General features: G+C 44.4%; 2 protein-coding genes across 3 annotated transcripts in view; both read left to right on the plus strand.

The window, feature by feature from the left end:
* LOC140364306 (hemicentin-2-like) overlaps window positions 1-705 on the plus strand; it is a 21,251-nt gene extending 20,546 nt beyond the window's left edge. The window contains exon 7 of the mRNA XM_072450404.1: window positions 1-705. This exon is cut by the window's left edge and continues 2 nt beyond it. Within this exon, the coding sequence (XP_072306505.1) occupies window positions 1-24 (24 nt within the window). The 3' untranslated portion in view covers window positions 25-705.
* Window positions 706-2,406: 1,701 nt separating this feature from the next.
* The window catches only part of LOC140364307 (uncharacterized), a 50,066-nt gene continuing 31,360 nt past the window's right edge, over window positions 2,407-21,112 (plus strand). For both annotated transcript variants that reach the window (XM_072450405.1, XM_072450406.1), the window contains exons 1-4: window positions 2,407-2,617; window positions 4,690-5,013; window positions 15,866-16,225; window positions 18,009-18,299. In XM_072450405.1, the coding sequence (XP_072306506.1) occupies window positions 2,548-2,617; window positions 4,690-5,013; window positions 15,866-16,225; window positions 18,009-18,299 (1,045 nt within the window). In that variant the 5' untranslated portion in view covers window positions 2,407-2,547. The remainder of the gene's footprint in view (window positions 2,618-4,689; window positions 5,014-15,865; window positions 16,226-18,008; window positions 18,300-21,112) is intronic.

Genomic DNA, 21,112 nt, shown 5'->3' on the forward strand with positions numbered 1-21,112 from the left:
TCGCCCGGAGCCACAAACACATGAAGAACATGCAAACTCTCACTGCTCGGACTGAAGGACTTCACGCTGTAATAACTGTAATATCTGTGATATCTGTAATATCTGTAATATCTGTAATATCTGTAATAACTGTAATAACTGTAATATCTGTAATAACTGTAATAACTGTAATAACTGTAATATCTGTAATAACTGTAATAACTGTAATATCTGTAATATCACGCTGCTGCCAAAAGTAAAAGTGCACTTCCTGTTTAATAGTTCCACCTTATGGTTTATTGGACATATCTTCAGACGTTTCTGCTCTTTGTTTCGTCCGGTTCTTCCTCCGCCGTCGAGGGACTGAACCGGCGACCTTCTGGAGATGTTTGGATTGTAGAGATTCGAGCGTGAATCTGACTTTATCGCGGTTAAACTTTCATTAACGACATGTTTGCTTCTGTTTTGAGGTCAAATCGAGAGAAATCTCTAGTTTTTACTGTGTGTTATTATTTAAAGAGTGTTTTATATCAGAGTTTGTTAAAGTTATATCACGTTCGGACCATTCAAAGTGTCATATATGCTGTATTTTTGAGAAGATTTGATTCATTTTGACCAAAGTGAGAACTACAAAATACTGAAATATAAGTACTTTATGTGTCAAAAGTGCTAATTGTCTCGGCGCCTTGAACATGTTTCAAATACTCGTAATAACAGTTGTAAATATTGTACAAAAGTCACTAAAGAACCTAAAAACAACACAAATAAAGGACATTTTCTTCTTCTTTCTTCTGTTTTATTGGGTCTGATCTTTCTGCACAATGAGAACATTTCTCCTGTGGACAGAAAACACAAAGTACAAAAGTAAAAGTACTGGAGTAAGTAACATGTTTAGTTTTAAAGGGCCAGTTCAGACTTTATGTACATTATTTTATGACTTTAGTCTTTGGAAAATGACTGAATAAAACAAAATGAACTCAAACTGGACTGAGGCTTGTGTACTTTACTTTTACTTTTACTTCTCTGCACTTTCTACTGCACAGGACCGAAGAGTAAAAAGTACTTTTCTAACGTCTGAGGGTTTTTTTGTCACATTTTGCTTTACGCTTCAGAATAAACTCATGAAATTCACTAGAAAATGTTGAAATTGGTGCGAATTTCTTCTGTTCTTCATGAAAATCAGAACATTTGAGGGTTTAATAGTTCAAAGTACAGCTACAGGAGCCAATAATACTCAAGTACAAGTATCACATTCAAAACTCTACCTTAAAGTCAAAGTATTACAGCTCATATTTTAGAAATTAAGCGTTGAATTGTGTCCTGATTATTTTTATTCATTTATAGCTCCTACTTCTGTTGAATCAAAGCCGAGACTTAGAAACGTCTAAAATGTTTAACATTTAAAGGCGAAGACGCTGCAGGTGAAAACCAACAACTCTGAAAATACTTCATACCGTATTTTCTGGAGTATAAGTCGCATCAGCCAAAAATGCATAACAGAGAAGAACAAAACATATATAAGTCGCGCTGGAGTATAAGTATATAAGTATAAATATAAGGATAAGTCGAGTATAAATATAAGTATAAGTCGCAAACCGGCCAAAACTATGAAAAAAGGTGCGACTTAATGTTCCAGAGAAATCTACGGATGACGTGAAATCATAAAACAGAATAAAAACCTGCAGAATTGTGTCGTTTCCACGTGAACGCCTGTGTGTTTTACCTGTGGAGTTTTAACCGTAGCGTCTCGCCTTCAATAAAATCTACATATTTGTACTGCAGTATTTTCTCTCCACCAGTGAAAACACAGGGCAGAGCGGTCACATGTATTTGTACTGTAGTGAAGTACTTGTACTGCAGTATTTTCTCTCCACCAATGAAAACACAGGGCAGAGCGGTCACATATATTTGTACTGTAGTGAAGTACTTGTACTGCAGTATTTTCTCTCCACCAGTGAAAACACAGGGCAGAGCGGTCACATGTATTTGTACTGTAGTGAAGTACTTGTACTGCAGTATTTTCTCTCCACCAGTGAAAACACAGGGCAGAGCGGTCACATGTATTTGTACTGTAGTGAAGTACTTGTACTGCAGTATTTTCTCTCCACCAGTGAAAACACAGGGCAGAGCGGTCACATATATTTGTACTGTAGTGAAGTACTTGTACTGCAGTATTTTCTCTCCACCAGTGAAAACACAGGGCAGAGCGGTCACATATATTTGTACTGTAGTGAAGTACTTGTACTGCAGTATTTTCTCTCCACCAGTGAAAACACAGGGCAGAGCGGTCACATGTATTTGTACTGTAGTGAAGTACTTGTACTGCAGTATTTTCTCTCCACCAGTGAAAACACAGGGCAGAGCGGTCACATGATGCACCTTGAACTTTGTGCTTATCAGGCTAAAAATACACTGCCCAAAGCGTGAGCGAAATGAAAGCGGGATTCACGTTTGTTCATTCTTTTGAGACAACATTCGAGTGTTTAAGAATGTGCCTGGACCGGTCTCCTCCCTCACCTGAGTGATTGTACTTCTGAACATTGTACTTGTGAACTTTCTGACTAGATCATGTCTAGTGAGGGAAAAGCAGCTGCGTTTCTGCTGCTGGTGGTCTATTTGTGGAGCCCCCTGGAAGGAGGTAAGACACTATTTATGTCCAGCACGTTACGGGCTCGAAACGGGAACGAAACTGAGGTCAAAATGTCCGAGGATTTGTGAATGAACTTGTGCCAGGTCGAATGAGACGGCTAATCATCAACTTCATGTTTTTAATGAAGCTTCTTCAGAGGTTTCGTCTACGCTCTGGTGTCAAAGTGTTCTGCTTCATGCACACGTTTGAGACACTCGGCTTTATAGTTCACTTTATTACACTGTGTTATTTTATTATTTATTATATTGTGTTATTTTATTATTATATTGTGTTATTTTATTATTTATTATATATTGTGCTATTTTATTATTTATTACATTATGTTATTTTATTATTTATTATATTGTGCTATTTTATTATTTATTACATTGAATTTTTTTATTTTGTATTACATTGAATTATTTTATTATTTATTATATATTGTGTTATTTTATTATTTATTACATTGTGTTATTTTATTATTTATTACATTGTGTTATTTTTTTATTTATTATATTGTGCTTTTTTATAATTTATTACATTGAATTAGTTATTTTATTATTTTAGTATTTATTACACTGAGTTAGTTAGAGACAATGGACTTTAAAAATAAATACAAATAAATATTTGTTCATCCTTTAAAAAGTCAGACCATAAAATAGATAAAATGTAAATAATTAAATGTGTTTTTTTGGTATGTTTTAGACATTTTTTGTATCTTACTCTTCAGCTCTCTCCTCTTGAAGTACTTTCTTAAACTGTGTTTAGATTTGTTGCTGTAAAACTTGAAAAATGAAATATTAAACAGTATTTGTTTCAAAACACTGGTAATTAATGAAAGAATAGTTTTAGTCAAAGAGCTCAAAGATAAAAACAAAAGCATAAATGAGCTTTTACTGGTTTGAACTGAAAGTAACTTTTAGCCTGTCAAACTATAACAAGATTATGAGAAGAACGTAATAAACCAGGTCTAACCAGGCCAACAGGAAGTGACAGAGGATTATTGTGAAAGGGCTTGTCACCATGACAACACTTTTACAATTACACCTTACTGTGGGCGGAATCACCACAGATCTGACCAGTAACTCACCAGTTCGTCCACATGGAGAGATTTAAGGCAGAGGAAATGTTACAGAGGGAACTTTAAAGTGAACAACGTGCAGAGCAAACCAGTCTAAAAGAGGAACACGTTTATGACGTTGAAAGGACAAATGCTGAATGTCTGCTCCTTCGCTGACGTGTCACAAGGTCACACATTTGTCTTCAACTAATCATAACTAAGCACAGTGATGTGGGCGGGGCTAGGGGGCAGGTGAAAACTCAAAACAGGATTAACTAACTAATTAACAGGAATCTATCATAATACAGCTCTGAGTTAGATACTGATGTGACAAGGCTCATTAAAACGACTGGGACCAAGCCGATTATGATGTTATTATGGTGTTATTATGATGTTATTGTGACGTTATTATGACGTTATTATGGTGTTATGATGTTATTATGATGTTATTATGGTGTTATTATGATGTTATTGTGACGTTATTATGACGTTATGACGTTATTATGGTGTTATTATGATGTTATTGTGACGTTATTATGACGTTATTATGGTGTTATGATGTTATTATGATGTTATGATGTTATTGTGACGTTATGACGTTATTATGGTGTTATTATGATGTTATTATGATGTTATTGTGACGTTATTATGACGTTATTATGGTGTTATGATGTTATTATGACGTTATGACGTTATTATGGTGTTATTATGATGTTATTATGATGTTATTGTGACGTTATGACGTTATTATGGTGTTATGTTATTATGATGTTATTATGGTGTTATTATGGTGTTATTATGGTGTTATTATGGTGTTATTATGATGTTATTGTGACGTTATTATGACGTTATTATGGTGTTGTTATGGTGTTGTAGCGTTATCATGCTCGTATTACCATATTATCATGTTATTATCATGTTATTATCATGTTATTATCATGTTATTATCATGTTATTACCGTATTCTAAAGGCGTCGCTCCTGAAGGCTCTGTCATGGTAAAATCCCTGTGCTCTCTCCAGCTGACCGGTTGGTGACCTGCCGGCTCTCCACGTCCTGTTCCCTGCCGTGTCCCTTCGACCCGGGGCCCGAGGTGGTGATCCATTGGCTCCACCCCCCGGAGGAAAGCAACTTTGCCGTGCACTCGTTCTACCACGGGTCAGACCAGCTCGCCCGCCAGAGGCCTCGGTACAAGGGCAGAACGGCGCTGTCCAAACAGCAGATCGACAAAGGGGACGCGTCACTGCAGATCACGGGAGTGGAAGTGGCGGACGGCGGCAGATACAAGTGCTACACGTCCACCACACGAGGCAACAACGAGATCTTTGTCAAGGTCGACGTGCAAGGTAAACAACCGCTCTTCTTCTATAGTTTAGTTTCTTTATGTTATTCATGTTCTGTGGGTGGCACTAAACCTGGATCAGAAATAACACAATCTAACTCTGGGGACATGGAACGTCACCTCGCCGGGGGGGGAGGAGCCTGAGCTGGTGCGGCAGGTTGCGCCATACCGACTAGATATAGTCTAGTCCTCCACGCACAGTTTGGGCTCTGGAACCATCTCCTCGAGAGGGGCTGGACGCTCCACTTCTCTGGTGTTGCCCGCGGGGAGAGGCGGGGCTTATAGCCTCTCAGCTCAGCCTCCACGTGTTGGAGTTCACCCCGGTTAAAGAGAGGGTCGGGGAAGAGCAGTGCAGAGTACCCGGTGGGGTACTGGACAGTGCACCAATCGAGGGCTCCGTTGTTCTACTGGGGGACTTCAACGCCCACGTGGACAGTTACACCTGGAGAGGGGTGATCGAGAAGATGGCTTCCTCGATCTGAACCCGAGCGGTGGACACCGGAAGTAAGGGATGTCGTCAGGCTGAAGAAGGAGACCTATCAGGCCACTCTGGCCTGTCGGTCTCCTGAGGCCGTTGAAAGGTATCGACGGGCCAGGCGGGCGCAGCTTGTGCTGTCGCAGAGGCAAAAACCCGGGGCTGGGAGGAGTTTGGGGAGGCCATGGAGGAGGACTATCGGTCGGCCCAAAAGAAATTCTGGCAAACCGTCCGTCTCTGGATGTTTTCTTGGCTGACACGTCTCTACAACAGGGCGTGGCGGTCGGGGACAGTGCCTCTGGACTGGCAGACCGGGGTGGTGGTCCCTCTGTTCAAGAAGGGGGACCAAGTGTGTTTCAACTACAGAGGGATCACACTCCTCAGCCTCCCGGGTAAGGTCTATTCCAAGGTACTGGAGAGGAGAATCCGACCGATAGTCAAACCTCGGATTCAGGAGGAGCAGAGTGGTTTTCGTCCTGGTCGTGGAACACTGGACCAGCTCTATACCCTCCATCGGGTGCTCAAGGGTTCATGGGAGTTTGCCTAACCAGTTCACATGTGCTTTGTGGATCTGGAGAAGGCTTTCGACCGTGTCCCTCGGGGTGTCCTTTGGGGGGTGCTTCGGGAGTCCAGGGCCCTTTGCTCAGGGCTGTCCGGTCCCTGTATGACCGGAGCAGGAGCTGTGATTCAGACCTGTTCTGACCTCACCTATGGTCATGAGCTTTAGTGAGTGTTTGGGGAGAGGGAAGTCTGGGAGTCTTAGACTGCTGCCACCGCGACCCGGCCCCAGATAAGAGGAAGAAGATGGATGGAGTGTTCCTGGTGTGATGTCACTTCCTGTAATTTTTCATTTTTACATATTTTTCCACTTTTCTCCACAAATACCTGCTCGATCGGTGTAAAATTATCATTTATATTTACAACAGGTATAAATACAGCAACAAAGTCAAAATTAAAAAATCTTAAAAACTTTAACAGATCAATGCTTATTATAGTGTAGGACTTTTTTGTGAACCAACTGCAACTTTTGTCGTTTTTTGTGCATTTTCAGATTTAGAACTGCCTAAGGTTGAATATTTAAACATGTATCACTCATTATCAGAGGAGTGGACTTGGACTTGGGTCAGACTTCATAAAATGGATTACTTCCCAGAGTCACTCCCCTCAAGCTGGTTTTGGAAAAAGTTTATGTAAATGTTGTTTGATGGACCTCAGAGTGTTTGAGTTGAGTCCAGGGTCGTGGGAGGCAGACGCGGTGAAACCAAGTCGTTCCAGTTCAAAGAACATGAAACTGTCACGAACGGCAGAACGGAGCCAATTTACAGGGCTGGAAACAGGCGATGAATAAATGGAGTTGGAGATGTAATCACTCTCTAACGACACCTCTAATTACCCAGAAGCCCTATTTATAAGGCCTATTCACAGCATATCTTGTCATCTCAGCTCTCTCGACTCCACCCTCCCACCCCATGTCTCTACCATCTTCACCATATCACATCACCATCTACGGAGGGGGGGTTCTGAATCGGCTGGGCTGATCACCTGAGACAGAGCCCCCATCCTGAGTCTCTACCCAGCCAACTCTCGTGCCCGATCGTCGCTGCGTCGTCGCTACATCGTAGCTCGATCGTGGCTCGATCGTGGCTTCACTGTCGATCTCCATCGTCTCTCCCCATCGCCGACCTTTATCGCCGAGCTCCATCGCCGTTATCAATAAATACTCTTTCATACTCCATTGTGGCGTGGTCCCTGCTAGTGAAAAAGTCTTTAATGATAAGGAACAGAAAACTACAAAACTCTTGGTCAAGAGTAACGAAAACAAAAGATCTTTCCAGCGGTGGGAAGCGCCAGCAACCGTGGTGTCAGGGGCAGACGAGAGGCGTAGTCAGGGCCAATCCAGGTTCAGTACACAGGTAGACAGCGTTAACAGGGGATCAGGCAGAAGGCGAAACTCAAGGCGGTCCAGGGTCGGTAACGGCAAACAGGAACAACGAGGGTCAGGCAGGAATCAGAGTCAAAAAGTCAAAAACAGAGGATCAGGAAAAAACGCTCGAATGCTGGGCTAAGGGCAATAACAGACAATCTCGCTAAGAGGAAAGAAACACACACACACTTATATACTACACCCAGTGATTAACAATCATATACAGCTGTGAACCCACTCACAGGTGTGAGGGGCCCATGGGGAGGAGCCTGAGAGACAAGGGGGCGGTAACCAGGGAGGAGAACAAGAAGGGAGGGGGGAAACGAAGGGGAGCAGAGACAGAAACACCGTGAGTAAAACAAGACAAACTATACATCACCAGACCAGACGGTGACCATGACAGAAACATCTCACTTCAGCCCCGATCGAGTTTAGATCTTACTCACGCTTTTAAAAATGTGCAGTAAAGAAAAGAAGAAAAGACCAAACTGAGCGTGCTTTAAGTCAGCGCTGGAAAGAACAAAGTAAAAGTACAGTATTTGAGTGACTTGTTCAGGTATCTGGACTTTACTTTAGCAGTGGATACTTTATACTTTGACTTCACTACGTTTGAGAGCAGGTATAAGTACTTTCCACTCCACACGACACTCACACACGACAGGTTTTTACCATGTTCTAATTCTGACTTTATTTGGTGTATTTACACCTGTTGTACTTATAAATTATAGTTTTACACCGATCGAGCAGGTATTTGTGGAGAAAACGTCTGTAGAAAATGACAGGAAGTGACATCACACCAGGGACACTCATACAGGAAGTGACATCACACCAGGGACTCTCATACAGGAAGTGACATCACACCAGGGACGCTCACACAGGAAGTGACATCACACCAGGGACGCTCACACAGGAAGTGACATCACACCAGGGACAATCATTCCAGTCGAAGTTTATGCAGAATTTACACAAAAAAAACTATTTTTGTCTCTTTAAACATTAATTCAACGAAATAAAGTCACTTTTATTTTGTCAAGTAAAGTGTGACATTAGATGAGTTTTGGCCCAGTGTTTGCTGGGTAATTTCCTAAACCAAACCAAAAAAACAAAAAAATGTGCTGTTCTGGGATACTTTGTTTTGGTTTTTCTTTCTTGTCGTCCAACCCGTAGGGGGCACTTCCTGTTTGTAATTGATGACTTCACAGTAGGAATTTACTCTAAATTAAAGTACACGTTCAATAATTGTTACTATTTTTGCTGCTTGTTGCTCCTGTAGCTGTACTTTTACATGACAAACTGAGTACACTCACTGTTTTCTCAGGCATTCCTCAGGGTAAGCACTCCTCATTCTTTACATTCGGATCAGCTGACTCAACAAGTACGCACTCATTCCTTTAAAGGAGATGTAGGACGCTTTTTCAGGGTCTGATTATTCATCTCTGACATTCGTAGATCATGATTTCACATCTGGTTCATTGTAAATTGCAATATTGACCTGTAACGGCTCAGCAATAGAAACCGTTCCAGCGACTTCACAGCAATATGCCCCGCCTCTTCACAGCAATATGCCCCGCCTCTTCACAGCAATATGCCCCGCCTCTTCACAGCAATATGCCCCGCCTCTTCACAGCAATATGCCTAGCCTCTTCGCAGCGATATGCCCCGCCTCTTCACAGCGATATACCCCGCCTCTTCACAGCGATATGCCCCGCCTCTTCACAGCGATATACCCCGCCTCTTCACAGCGATATGCCCCGCCTCTTCACAGCGATATGCCCCGCCTCTTCACAGCGATATACCCCGCCTCTTCACAGCGATATGCCCCGCCTCTTCACAGCGATATGCCCCGCCTCTTCACAGCGATATACCCCGCCTCTTCACAGCGATATGCCCCGCCTCTTCACAGCGATATACCCCGCCTCTTCACAGCGATATGCCCCGCCTCTTCACAGCGATATGCCCCGCCTCTTCACAGTGATAGGCCCCGCCTCTTCACAGTGATATTTCATGGCGATAAGGAGCCGATCGTCGTTTACATGTTTGAGGAAACGCACGATGAGGAAACACTGTTGAAACCAGGTTAAATTCACAGTTTACTTCTCGTAATATGTGTCCTTTAAACGGACTAAATGAATGAAAAAATTATGTCTTTTATGTGTATATTTGATGAAATGAAACCAGTTTGTGACTCAATTTGAAAATAGACAAATAAAACCAATAATGGACTTACTTTATGCCATAATGTGCGTTAAACCCTCTTAATACCACCTTATTACGCTTTAATTTTATTCTTTACTTATCCTGAGTTCTCTATGGTCCTGCCAAGCCTTTATTAATTAAATTAAATTAAATTAAATTGTATTTAATTTAATTGTATTTAATTGTATTTTCATTTATTTTATTTATTTTATTTTATTTAATTATTTATTCATTTTATTTATTTATTTATTTTTATTTTTATCTTATTTTATTTTATTGTAATATTGTCATCTATGATAATGTTACTGTTTTTTAAAAAATATATATGTAAATCTATTCTTTCTCTCTTTCTTGGCAGAGCTCAGTATGTTCCATGTGTTTTTGTTGTTTTATGTTTAAAGAATAAACAGTAAAAAACAAGCGGACGTCACATGTCACATGACACATGTCACATGACGTCTTCTGTGGAACTTTAACTCGATTCTCGCTTTACGTCATTTACCGTCTTATACTTTTAGTCAAAGCAGAGATAAAAGTGTAGTTTCAGTGACAATTGTGACGACTCTAAACTACATGCACTTGATGTCGGTGCAGTGTCCGATTAGATACAGCCGTTCATCGTTGGCTGGCGGTCACATCCGTCTGTTTGCCCCGAGGCGGCTGTGGCACACACTGTTGTAAACGTCTGACCGCAGTTTGCCCCGGGGCGGCTGCGGCGGCTGTGGCACACACTGTTGTAAACCGCTGGTTTCAGAATGAGCAAAGATAACATTGTGAAACATTTAATCTAATCGTTGGCCTTTGTTTGGCCTTGAAGTCTGCGACACATGTGCTGTTCTTACTGTGAGCAGACTCGCCTCTCCGCAGACCCGATCCGCAACTTGTCCTTGTGGCATCAGCAGGTGGAAAACCCTCCAGCAGAAAAGTTACGCAGTGAAGCTTTAAAGAAAAAGTCTTATGTCAGAAAGAACAAAATATGGATTCTAGAGCGGTTCAAACCAACATGTGGTTTAGTCCTGGTTTAGTCCTGGTTTAGATCTGGTTTAGTCCTGGTTTAGACCTGGTTTAGTCCTGGTTTAGACCTGGTTTAGTCCTGGTTTAGTCCTGGTTTAGTCCTGGTTTAGATCTGGTTTAGTCCTGGTTTAGACCTGGTTTAGTCCTGGTTTAGACCTGGTTTAGTCCTGGTTTAGTCCTGGTTTAGTCCTGGTTTAGTCCTGGTTTAGTCCTGGTTTATTCCTGGTTTAGTCCTGGTTTAGTCCTGGTTTAGACCTGGTTTGGACCTGGTTTAGACCTGGTTTAGTCCTGGTTTAGTCCTGGTTTAGTCCTGGTTTAGTCCTGGTTTAGACCTGGTTTAGTTCTGGTTTAGTTCTGGTTTAGTCCTGGTTTAGTCCTGGTTTAGTCCTGGTTTAGACCTGGTTTAGACCTGGTTTAGACCTGGTTTAGTCCTGGTTTAGTCCTGGTTTAGTCCTGGTTTAGACCTGGTTTAGTCCTGGTTTAGTCCTGGTTTAGTCCTGCTTTAGACCCGGTTTGGATATAATAAAACGTAGTAATGATTGACCTCGTTACAGGCTCGTTACAAGAAGCCTCTTTCAGCTGTTTAAAGTGAGGCCTGAGGGCCGGGTTTGGTCTGAAAAGGAGTTTTTTTCCTGCAGCTGCACAAACAAAGCTCATTCTTCTGCAGATAAACGTCTGTTCAAGGCTGAGAAAAGAGAAACACCAGATTATTCCAACTGAAAAACTGCTACTTTGTATTTTTGATAAAGTGAGTTCCTCTTAACAGGGGACATAACGATGTGAACATGGGACATAACGATGTGAACATGGGACATAACGATGTGAACATGGGACATAACGATGTGAACATGGGACATAACGATGTGAACATGGGACATAACGATGTGAACATGGGACATAACGATGTGAACATGGGACATAACGATGTGAACGTGGGACATAACGATGTGAACATGGGACATAACGATGTGAACGTGGGACATAACGATGTGAACATGGGACATAACGATGTGAACGTGGGACATAACGATATGAACGTGGGACATAACGATGTGAACATGGGACATAACGATGTGAACATGGGACATAACGATGTGAACATGGGACATAACGATGTGAACATGGGACATAACGATGTGAACGTGGGACATAACGATGTGAACATGGGACATAACGATGTGAACATGGGACATAACGATGTGAACACGAGACATAGTGGGACATAACGATGTGAACGTGGGACATAACGATGCGAACGTGGGACATAACGATGTGAACGTGGGACATAACGATGTGAACGTGGGACATAACCATGTGAACGTGGGACATAACCATGTGAACGTGGGACATAACCATGTGAACGTGGGACATAACCATGTGAACGTGGGACATAACGATGTGAACGTGGGACATAGTGGGACATAACAATGTGAACGTGGGACATAACGATGTGAACGTGGGACATAACGATGTGAACGCGGGACATAGTGGGACATAACAATGTGAACACGGGACATAGTGGGACATAACGATGTGAACGTGGGACATAACGATGTGAACGTGGGACATAAAGATGTGAACATGGGACATAACGATGTGAACATGGGACATAAAGATGTGAACATGGGACATAACGATGTGAACGTGGGACATAACGATGTGAACATGGGACATAAAGATGTGAACATGGGACATAACGATGTGAACGTGGGACATAACGATGTGAACGTGGGACATAACGATGTGAACGTGGGACATAACGATGTGAACGTGGGACATAACGATGTGAACATGGGACATAACGATGTGAACGTGGGACATAACGATGTGAACATGGGACATAACGATGTGAACGTGGGACATAAAGATGTGAACATGGGACATAACGATGTGAACGTGGGACATAACGATGTGAACATGGGACATAACGATGTGAACATGGGACATAACGATGTGAACATGGGACATAACGATGTGAACGTGGGACATAACAATGTGAACATGGGACATAACGATGTGAACGTGGGACATAACGATGTGAACATGGGACATAACGATGTGAACATGGGACATAACGATGTGAACATGGGACATAACGATGTGAACGTGGGACATAACAATGTGAACACGAGACATAGTGGGACATAACGATGTGAACGTGGGACATAACAATGCGAACGTGGGACATAACGATGTGAACGTGGGACATAACCATGTGAACGTGGGACATAACCATGTGAACGTGGGACATAACCATGTGAACGTGGGACATAGTGGGACATAACAATGTGAACGTGGGACATAACGATGTGAACATGGGACATAACGATGTGAACGTGGGACATAACGATGTGAACGTGGGACATAACGATGTGAACGCGGGACATAGTGGGACATAACCATGTGAACGTGGGACATAACCATGTGAACGTGGGACATAGTGGGACATAACAATGTGAACGTGGGACATAACGATGTGAACATGGGACATAACGATGTGAACGTGGGACATAGTGGGACATAGTGGGACATAGTGGGACATAATGATGTGAACGTGGGACATAGTGGGACATAATGATGTGAACGTGGGACATAGTGGGACATAATGATGTGAACGTGGGACATAGTGGGACATAGTGAGACATAGTGGGACATAATGATGTGAACGTGGGACATAGTGGGACATAACGATGTGAACGTGGGACATAGTGAGACATAGTGGGACATAATGATGTGAACGTGGGACATAGTGGGACATAGTGAGACATAGTGGGACATAACGATGTGAACGTGGGACATAGTGAGACATAGTGGGACATAATGATGTGAACGTGGGACATAGTGGGACATAGTGAGACATAGTGGGACATAATGATGTGAACGTGGGACATAGTGGGACATAACGATGTGAACGTGGGACATAGTGGGAGATAATGATGTGAACGTGGGACATAGTGGGACATAGTGGGACATAATGATGTGAACGTGGGACATAGTGGGACATAGTGGGACATAATGATGTGAACGTGGGACATAGTGGGACATAACCATGTGGACGTGGGACATAATGGGACATAACCATGTGGACGTGGGACATAATGGGACATAACCATGTGGACGTGGGAGTCGTGTTTGAGTAATGTGCTTTTCAGATGAAAACAGTGAAAGTGGTTTAAATGAAGCTCAGGTAAAGATGATTTCAGAATAAAGCGTGACTGTTTATTATTGACACTGTCTTTATTGTGAAAGGTCTTTCCGTGTGTTTTAAAGTCTGTAAAGTCCAAAGAACGATGATCAAAATGGTCAATGATAATTTTGAAAAGTAAAACTATTTATGAATTAGTTAAGAAAATAAAACTAAGGCTGTCCAGGGGTCAGACTTCAACAGTCCAGGGGTCAGGCTTCAACAGTCCAGGGGTCAAGCTTCAACAGTCCAGGGGTCAGAGGCTTCAACAGTCCAGGGGTCAGAGGCTTCAACAGTCCAGAGGTCAGAGGCTTCAACAGTCCAGGGGTCAGAGGCTTCAACAGTCCAGGGGTCAGAGGCTTCAACAGTCCAGGGGTCAGGCTTCAACAGTCCAGGGGTCAGAGGCTTCAACAGTCCAGGGGTCAGAGGCTTCAACAGTCCAGGGGTCAGAGGCTTCAACAGTCCAGGGGTCAGAGGCTTCAACAGTCCAGGGGTCAGAGGCTTCAACAGTCCAGGGGTCAGGCTTCAACAGTCCAGGGGTCAGGCTTCAACAGTCCAGGGGTCAGGCTTCAACAGTCCAGGGGTCAGAGGCTTCAACAGTCCAGGGGTCAGAGGCTTCAACAGTCCAGGGGTCAGAGGCTTCAACAGTCCAGGGGTCAGAGGCTTCAACAGTCCAGGGGTCAGGCTTCAACAGTCCAGGGGTCAGGCTTCAACAGTCCAGGGGTCAGGCTTCAACAGTCCAGGGGTCAGAGGCTTCAACAGTCCAGGGGTCAGAGGCTTCAACAGTCCAGGGGTCAGGCTTCAACAGTCCAGGGGTCAGAGGCTTCAACAGTCCAGGGGTCAGGCTTCAACAGTCCAGGGGTCAGAGGCTTCAACAGTCCAGGGGTCAGAGGCTTCAACAGTCCAGGGGTCAGGCTTCAACAGTCCAGGGGTCAGAGGCTTCAACAGTCCAGGGGTCAGAGGCTTCAACAGTCCAGAGGTCAGAGGCTTCAACAGTCCAGGGGTCAGAGGCTTCAACAGTCCAGGGGTCAGGCTTCAACAGTCCAGGGGTCAGAGGCTTCAACAGTCCAGGGGTCAGAGGCTTCAACAGTCCAGGGGTCAGAGGCTTCAACAGTCCAGGGGTCAGAGGCTTCAACAGTCCAGGGGTCAGAGGCTTCAACAGTCCAGGGGTCAGGCTTCAACAGTCCAGGGGTCAGGCTTCAACAGTCCAGGGGTCAGGCTTCAACAGTCCAGGGGTCAGAGGCTTCAACAGTCCAGGGGTCAGAGGCTTCAACAGTCCAGGGGTCAGGCTTCAACAGTCCAGGGGTCAGAGGCTTCAACAGTCCAGGGGTCAGAGGCTTCAACAGTCCAGGGGTCAGAGGCTTCAACAGTCCAGGGGTCAGAGGCTTCAACAGTCCAGGGGTCAGAGGCTTCAACAGTCCAGGGGTCAGGCTTCAACAGTCCAGGGGTCAGGCTTCAACAGTCCAGGGGTCAGGCTTCAACAGTCCAGGGGTCAGAGGCTTCAACAGTCCAGGGGTCAAGCTTCAACAGTCCAGGGGTCAGACTTCAACAGTCCAGGGGTCAGGCTTCAACAGTCCAGGGGTCAGGCTTCAACAGTCCAGGGGTGTTCCCGTCCCAGAATGCAAAGCGTGAAGTTTAAGTGTACAGGTCAAATTGAATATGAAGCGACACTGTGATGCAGAACGACATGAGCTCCAACAACAACAAAATGAAAGAACTACAGGTTCACTCATGGTCACATGGTCACATGGTCACATGGTCAGTTCCAAACACAAACATGGAGGACAGAGTTTGTAGATGGACATGTGTCGTGCAGTGCGATATTCCCTCCTGGGACGACAGATAAGTTGACCAGCGCTATAAAATTATTCCACACGCTTTGTAAAAAACGGTCGGTGAGTCGGCGAAATATTAGACAAAAAAATAATTTTGCGTCATTTTGACAAAATGCTGATATTTTTTTCAGTCGACTCTTTTTTTACTGAGTCGGTCGGGTTACGGCAAACAGACATATTTTATTGCTCAGCCTAAGAATTCGCTCTCTTTTCTTTTTTCGGCCTCAGTTCCGGTCGGTGTCGTTCGTCTGTCGGAGGATGGACGGACGCTGAACTGCTCCGCTGAAGACGTTTACCCCAAACCCTCAGTGTCCTGGACCCCCTCAGTGTCCGGGACCCCCTCGGTGCCCTGGACCCCCTCGGTGCCCGGGACCCCCTCGGTGCCCTGGACCCCCTCGGTGCCCGGGACCCCCTCGGTGCCCGGGACCCCCTCGGTGCCCGGGAGCCCCCTCGTCACATTTACGAGGTCAGAGAGCGGTGTGTGGTCTGTGCTCAGCTCTGTGTCTCTGCCACACACAGCTCCACATGAATACAGCTGTAATGTCAGCACGCCACACAGCTGGAGGAGCGCCACCTACAGGACACACGGTGAGATCACAATGTCTCTGCTGTGAGGTCACTTCCTGTCCTTTTTCTACAGATTTTTAAACCAAATACCTGCTCGATTGGTGTAAAACTATAATTTATATGTACGACAGTATAAATACATCAAGTCAAGTCAAAATGAGAAGCTTGTTAAACCTCATGAGTATTTTAATTCTCTCTACTTTCTATAATGAAGCGTTTTCCTGTAATAAAGTCAAATCTGTTTGGCCCCAGAACGTATTTCAGTAGCATTTTCTTTCCATCTGAATCTCCGAGAAGCAGGTAGTGCACCGTTAGCATGCTAATGAGTGTTAGCATGCTAATGAGTGTTAGCATGCTAATGGGTGTTAGTTATGTTTTTACCATTATTATTATTATTAGTATTATCTTGTCTTACGCTAGCTGTTTTTATTTTATTTTTATCTTTATTTATTTATCTTTCCCCTCCATTCCTTATTAGGAAATGAGAGGTTTTGTTAATAAGATTTTTGTTTATAAGAGTTTTTGTTTCTAAGTCTGTATCTACCTGCGTTGCAACAATGGAATTTCCCCATGTGTGAACAATAAAATATCTTATCTTATCTAATCTTAGCATGCTAATGTGCGTTAGCATGCTTAGAGACTCATGAAAAGTGCTTATAAATTCATTGCGGTGAATATTAAGGCCGTTCAGAAAGCGTAAGGAAAGTGAGCGACACGACAAACTGTTCAAAATAGTTTTGTTTTTCACATTTCAAAACAGTTTAGCTCCTTTTAGACTCCAAAAACATATAATTAGCGTGTGATGTTTGGAGAAGAGAGAGAAGAAGACAAAAAGCCGAGAAACAGAAAAGAATCTTCAAACTCTGACTTGATCTGGTGCTAAAGCTCAGTGTTTCCACTGATGCTAACGACTATGTGGAGCCTTAGCAACACAGAGCTAGCAAAGCGCGTTAGCAACAGCTGTTTCCTGTTTATGGCCGCACGGCACTCGCTTTGTCAAGAGCCACAATCTGATATTTCCAGCTCATAATGCGTCTGACGTTAGCATTAGCATTAGCATGACATAAAGAGAGGTTCAAACGCGGCGAGGAGGCTTTAGCCACGCCCCTCACATGCAGAGAAGTCAAAGAAATGAGGAAAAACTGTTCCTGTGCACGCTAGCTTTAGCCACGCCCCTCACACACGCTATCTTTAGTCACGCCCCTCACACACGCTAGCTTTAGCCACACCCCTCACACACGCTAGCTTTAGCCACGCCCCTCAAATGCAGAGAAGTCAACTGTTCCTGTGCACACTAGCTTTATCCACACCCCTCACACACGCTAGCTTTAGCCACACCCCTCACACACGCTAGCTTTATCCACACCCCTCACACACGCTAGCTTTAGCCACACCCCTCACACACGCTAGCTTTATCCACACCCCTCACACACGCTAGCTTTATCCACACCCCTCACACACGCTAGCTTTAGCCACACCCCTCACACACGCTAGCTTTATCCACACCCCTCACACACGCTAGCTTTAGCCACACCCCTCACACACGCTAGCTTTATCCACACCCCTCACACACGCTAGCTTTATCCACACCCCTCACACACGCTAGCTTTAGCCACACCCCTCACACACGCTAGCTTTATCCACACCCCTCACACACGCTAGCTTTAGCCACGGAATTTTAGTGTTAAACTGTGAAAACATCATCAACTGTCTTTAGATTTATTTTTTCAAGTTTAATTGTAATATTGTTTCATTCTGTAATGAAATGTTGATAAAGTGTCACATTGGAGTGTTTGTGTCTCAGATCCAGTCACAGTCTCAGGTCAAAGCTCCATCTCCTGCTCGAACACAAAGAGCCCCATAAAGTCCCTGGTGTGGACGTTCAACAGGACTGAGACCATTCTGGACCAGACCGGACCAGACCTGGTCCTCAGTCCAGACTGGACCAGCCGAGTGGAGCTGAGTCCAGGACCACACCTGCTTTTAAAGGCCCTGACCCAGGACCAACAGGGACTTTACACCTGTCACCTCACCACAGATGACCACGATTATCTGACCAGCACTGAAGTGAGCGTGAGAGAGGCTCTACAAGCAGGTAAACCAGGTCTAAACCAGGTCTAAACCAGGTCTAAACCAGGACTAAACCAGGTCTAAACCAGGACTAAACCAGGACTAAACCAGGTCTAAACCAGGACTAAACCAGGTCTAAACCAGGACTAAACCAGGACTAAACCAGGTCTAAACCAGGACTAAACCAGGACTAAACCAGGTCTAAACCAGGTCTAAACCAGGTCTAAACCAGGACTAAACCAGGTCTAAACCAGCACTGAAGTGAGCGTGAGAGAGGCTCTACAAGCAGGTAAACCAGGTCTAAACCAGGTCTAAACCAGGACTAAACCAGGTCTAAACCAGCACTGAAGTGAGCGTGAGAGAGGCTCTACAAGCAGGTAAACCAGGTCTAAACCAGGTCTAAACCAGGTCTAAACCAGGACTAAACCAGGTCTAAACCAGGACTAAACCAGGACTAAACCAGGTCTAAACCAGGACTAAACCAGGTCTAAACCAGGACTAAACCAGGACTAAACCAGGTCTAAACCAGGACTAAACCAGGACTAAACCAGGTCTAAACCAGGTCTAAACCAGGTCTAAACCAGGACTAAACCAGGTCTAAACCAGCACTGAAGTGAGCGTGAGAGAGGCTCTACAAGCAGGTAAACCAGGTCTAAACCAGGTCTAAACCAGGACTAAACCAGGTCTAAACCAGGACTAAACCAGGACTAAACCAGGACTAAACCAGGTCTAAACCAGGACTAAACCAGGACTAAACCAGGTCTAAACCAGGTCTAAACCAGGTCTAAACCAGGACTAAACCAGGTCTAAACCAGCACTGAAGTGAGCGTGAGAGAGGCTCTACAAGCAGGTAAACCAGGTCTAAACCAGGTCTAAACCAGGACTAAACCAGGTCTAAACCAGGACTAAACCAGGACTAAACCAGGTCTAAACCAGGTCTAAACCAGGTCTAAACCAGGACTAAACCAGGTCTAAACCAGCACTGAAGTGAGCGTGAGAGAGGCTCTACAAGCAGGTAAACCAGGTCTAAACCAGGTCTAAACCAGGACTAAACCAGGTCTAAACCAGGACTAAACCAGGACTAAACCAGGACTAAACCAGGACTAAACCAGGTCTAAACCAGCACTGAAGTGAGCGTGAGAGAGGCTCTACAAGCAGGTAAACCAGGTCTAAACCAGGTCTAAACCAGGTCTAAACCAGGACTAAACCAGGTCTAAACCAGGACTAAACCAGGACTAAACCAGGTCTAAACCAGGACTAAACCAGGTCTAAACCAGGACTAAACCAGGACTAAACCAGGTCTAAACCAGGACTAAACCAGGACTAAACCAGGTCTAAACCAGGTCTAAACCAGGTCTAAACCAGGACTAAACCAGGTCTAAACCAGCACTGAAGTGAGCGTGAGAGAGGCTCTACAAGCAGGTAAACCAGGTCTAAACCAGGTCTAAACCAGGACTAAACCAGGTCTAAACCAGGACTAAACCAGGACTAAACCAGGACTAAACCAGGTCTAAACCAGGACTAAACCAGGACTAAACCAGGTCTAAACCAGGTCTAAACCAGGTCTAAACCAGGACTAAACCAGGTCTAAACCAGCACTGAAGTGAGCGTGAGAGAGGCTCTACAAGCAGGTAAACCAGGTCTAAACCAGGTCTAAACCAGGACTAAACCAGGTCTAAACCAGGACTAAACCAGGACTAAACCAGGTCTAAACCAGGTCTAAACCAGGTCTAAACCAGGACTAAACCAGGTCTAAACCAGCACTGAAGTGAGCGTGAGAGAGGCTCTACAAGCAGGTAAACCAGGTCTAAACCAGGTCTAAACCAGGACTAAACCAGGTCTAAACCAGGACTAAACCAGGACTAAACCAGGACTAAACCAGGTCTAAACCAGGTCTAAACCAGGTCTAAACCAGGACTAAACCAGGTCTAAACCAGCACTGAAGTGAGCGTGAGAGAGGCTCTACAAGCAGGTAAACCAGGTCTAAACCAGGTCTAAACCAGGTCTAAACCAGGACTAAACCAGGTCTAAACCAGGACTAAACCAGGACTAAACCAGGTCTAAACCAGGACTAAACCAGGTCTAAACCAGGACTAAACCAGGACTAAACCAGGTCTAAACCAGGACTAAACCAGGACTAAACCAGGTCTAAACCAGGTCTAAACCAGGTCTAAACCAGGACTAAACCAGGTCTAAACCAGCACTGAAGTGAGCGTGAGAGAGGCTCTACAAGCAGGTAAACCAGGTCTAAACCAGGTCTAAACCAGGACTAAACCAGGTCTAAACCAGGACTAAACCAGGACTAAACCAGGACTAAACCAGGTCTAAACCAGGACTAAACCAGGACTAAACCAGGTCTAAACCAGGTCTAAACCAGGTCTAAACCAGGACTAAACCAGGTCTAAACCAGCACTGAAGTGAGCGTGAGAGAGGCTCTACAAGCAGGTAAACCAGGTCTAAACCAGGTCTAAACCAGGACTAAACCAGGTCTAAACCAGGACTAAACCAGGACTAAACCAGGTCTAAACCAGGTCTAAACCAGGTCTAAACCAGGACTAAACCAGGTCTAAACCAGCACTGAAGTGAGCGTGAGAGAGGCTCTACAAGCAGGTAAACCAGGTCTAAACCAGGTCTAAACCAGGACTAAACCAGGTCTAAACCAGGACTAAACCAGGACTAAACCAGGACTAAACCAGGTCTAAACCAGGTCTAAACCAGGTCTAAACCAGGACTAAACCAGGTCTAAACCAGCACTGAAGTGAGCGTGAGAGAGGCTCTACAAGCAGGTAAACCAGGTCTAAACCAGGTCTAAACCAGGACTAAACCAGGTCTAAACCA

Source organism: Eucyclogobius newberryi, unplaced genomic scaffold, assembly GCF_026437365.1.
Source record: "Eucyclogobius newberryi isolate DKJ021-1_F unplaced genomic scaffold, fEucNew1.0.hap1 SCAF_18, whole genome shotgun sequence".
NCBI classification, from domain to species: Eukaryota; Metazoa; Chordata; class Actinopteri; order Gobiiformes; family Gobiidae; genus Eucyclogobius; species Eucyclogobius newberryi.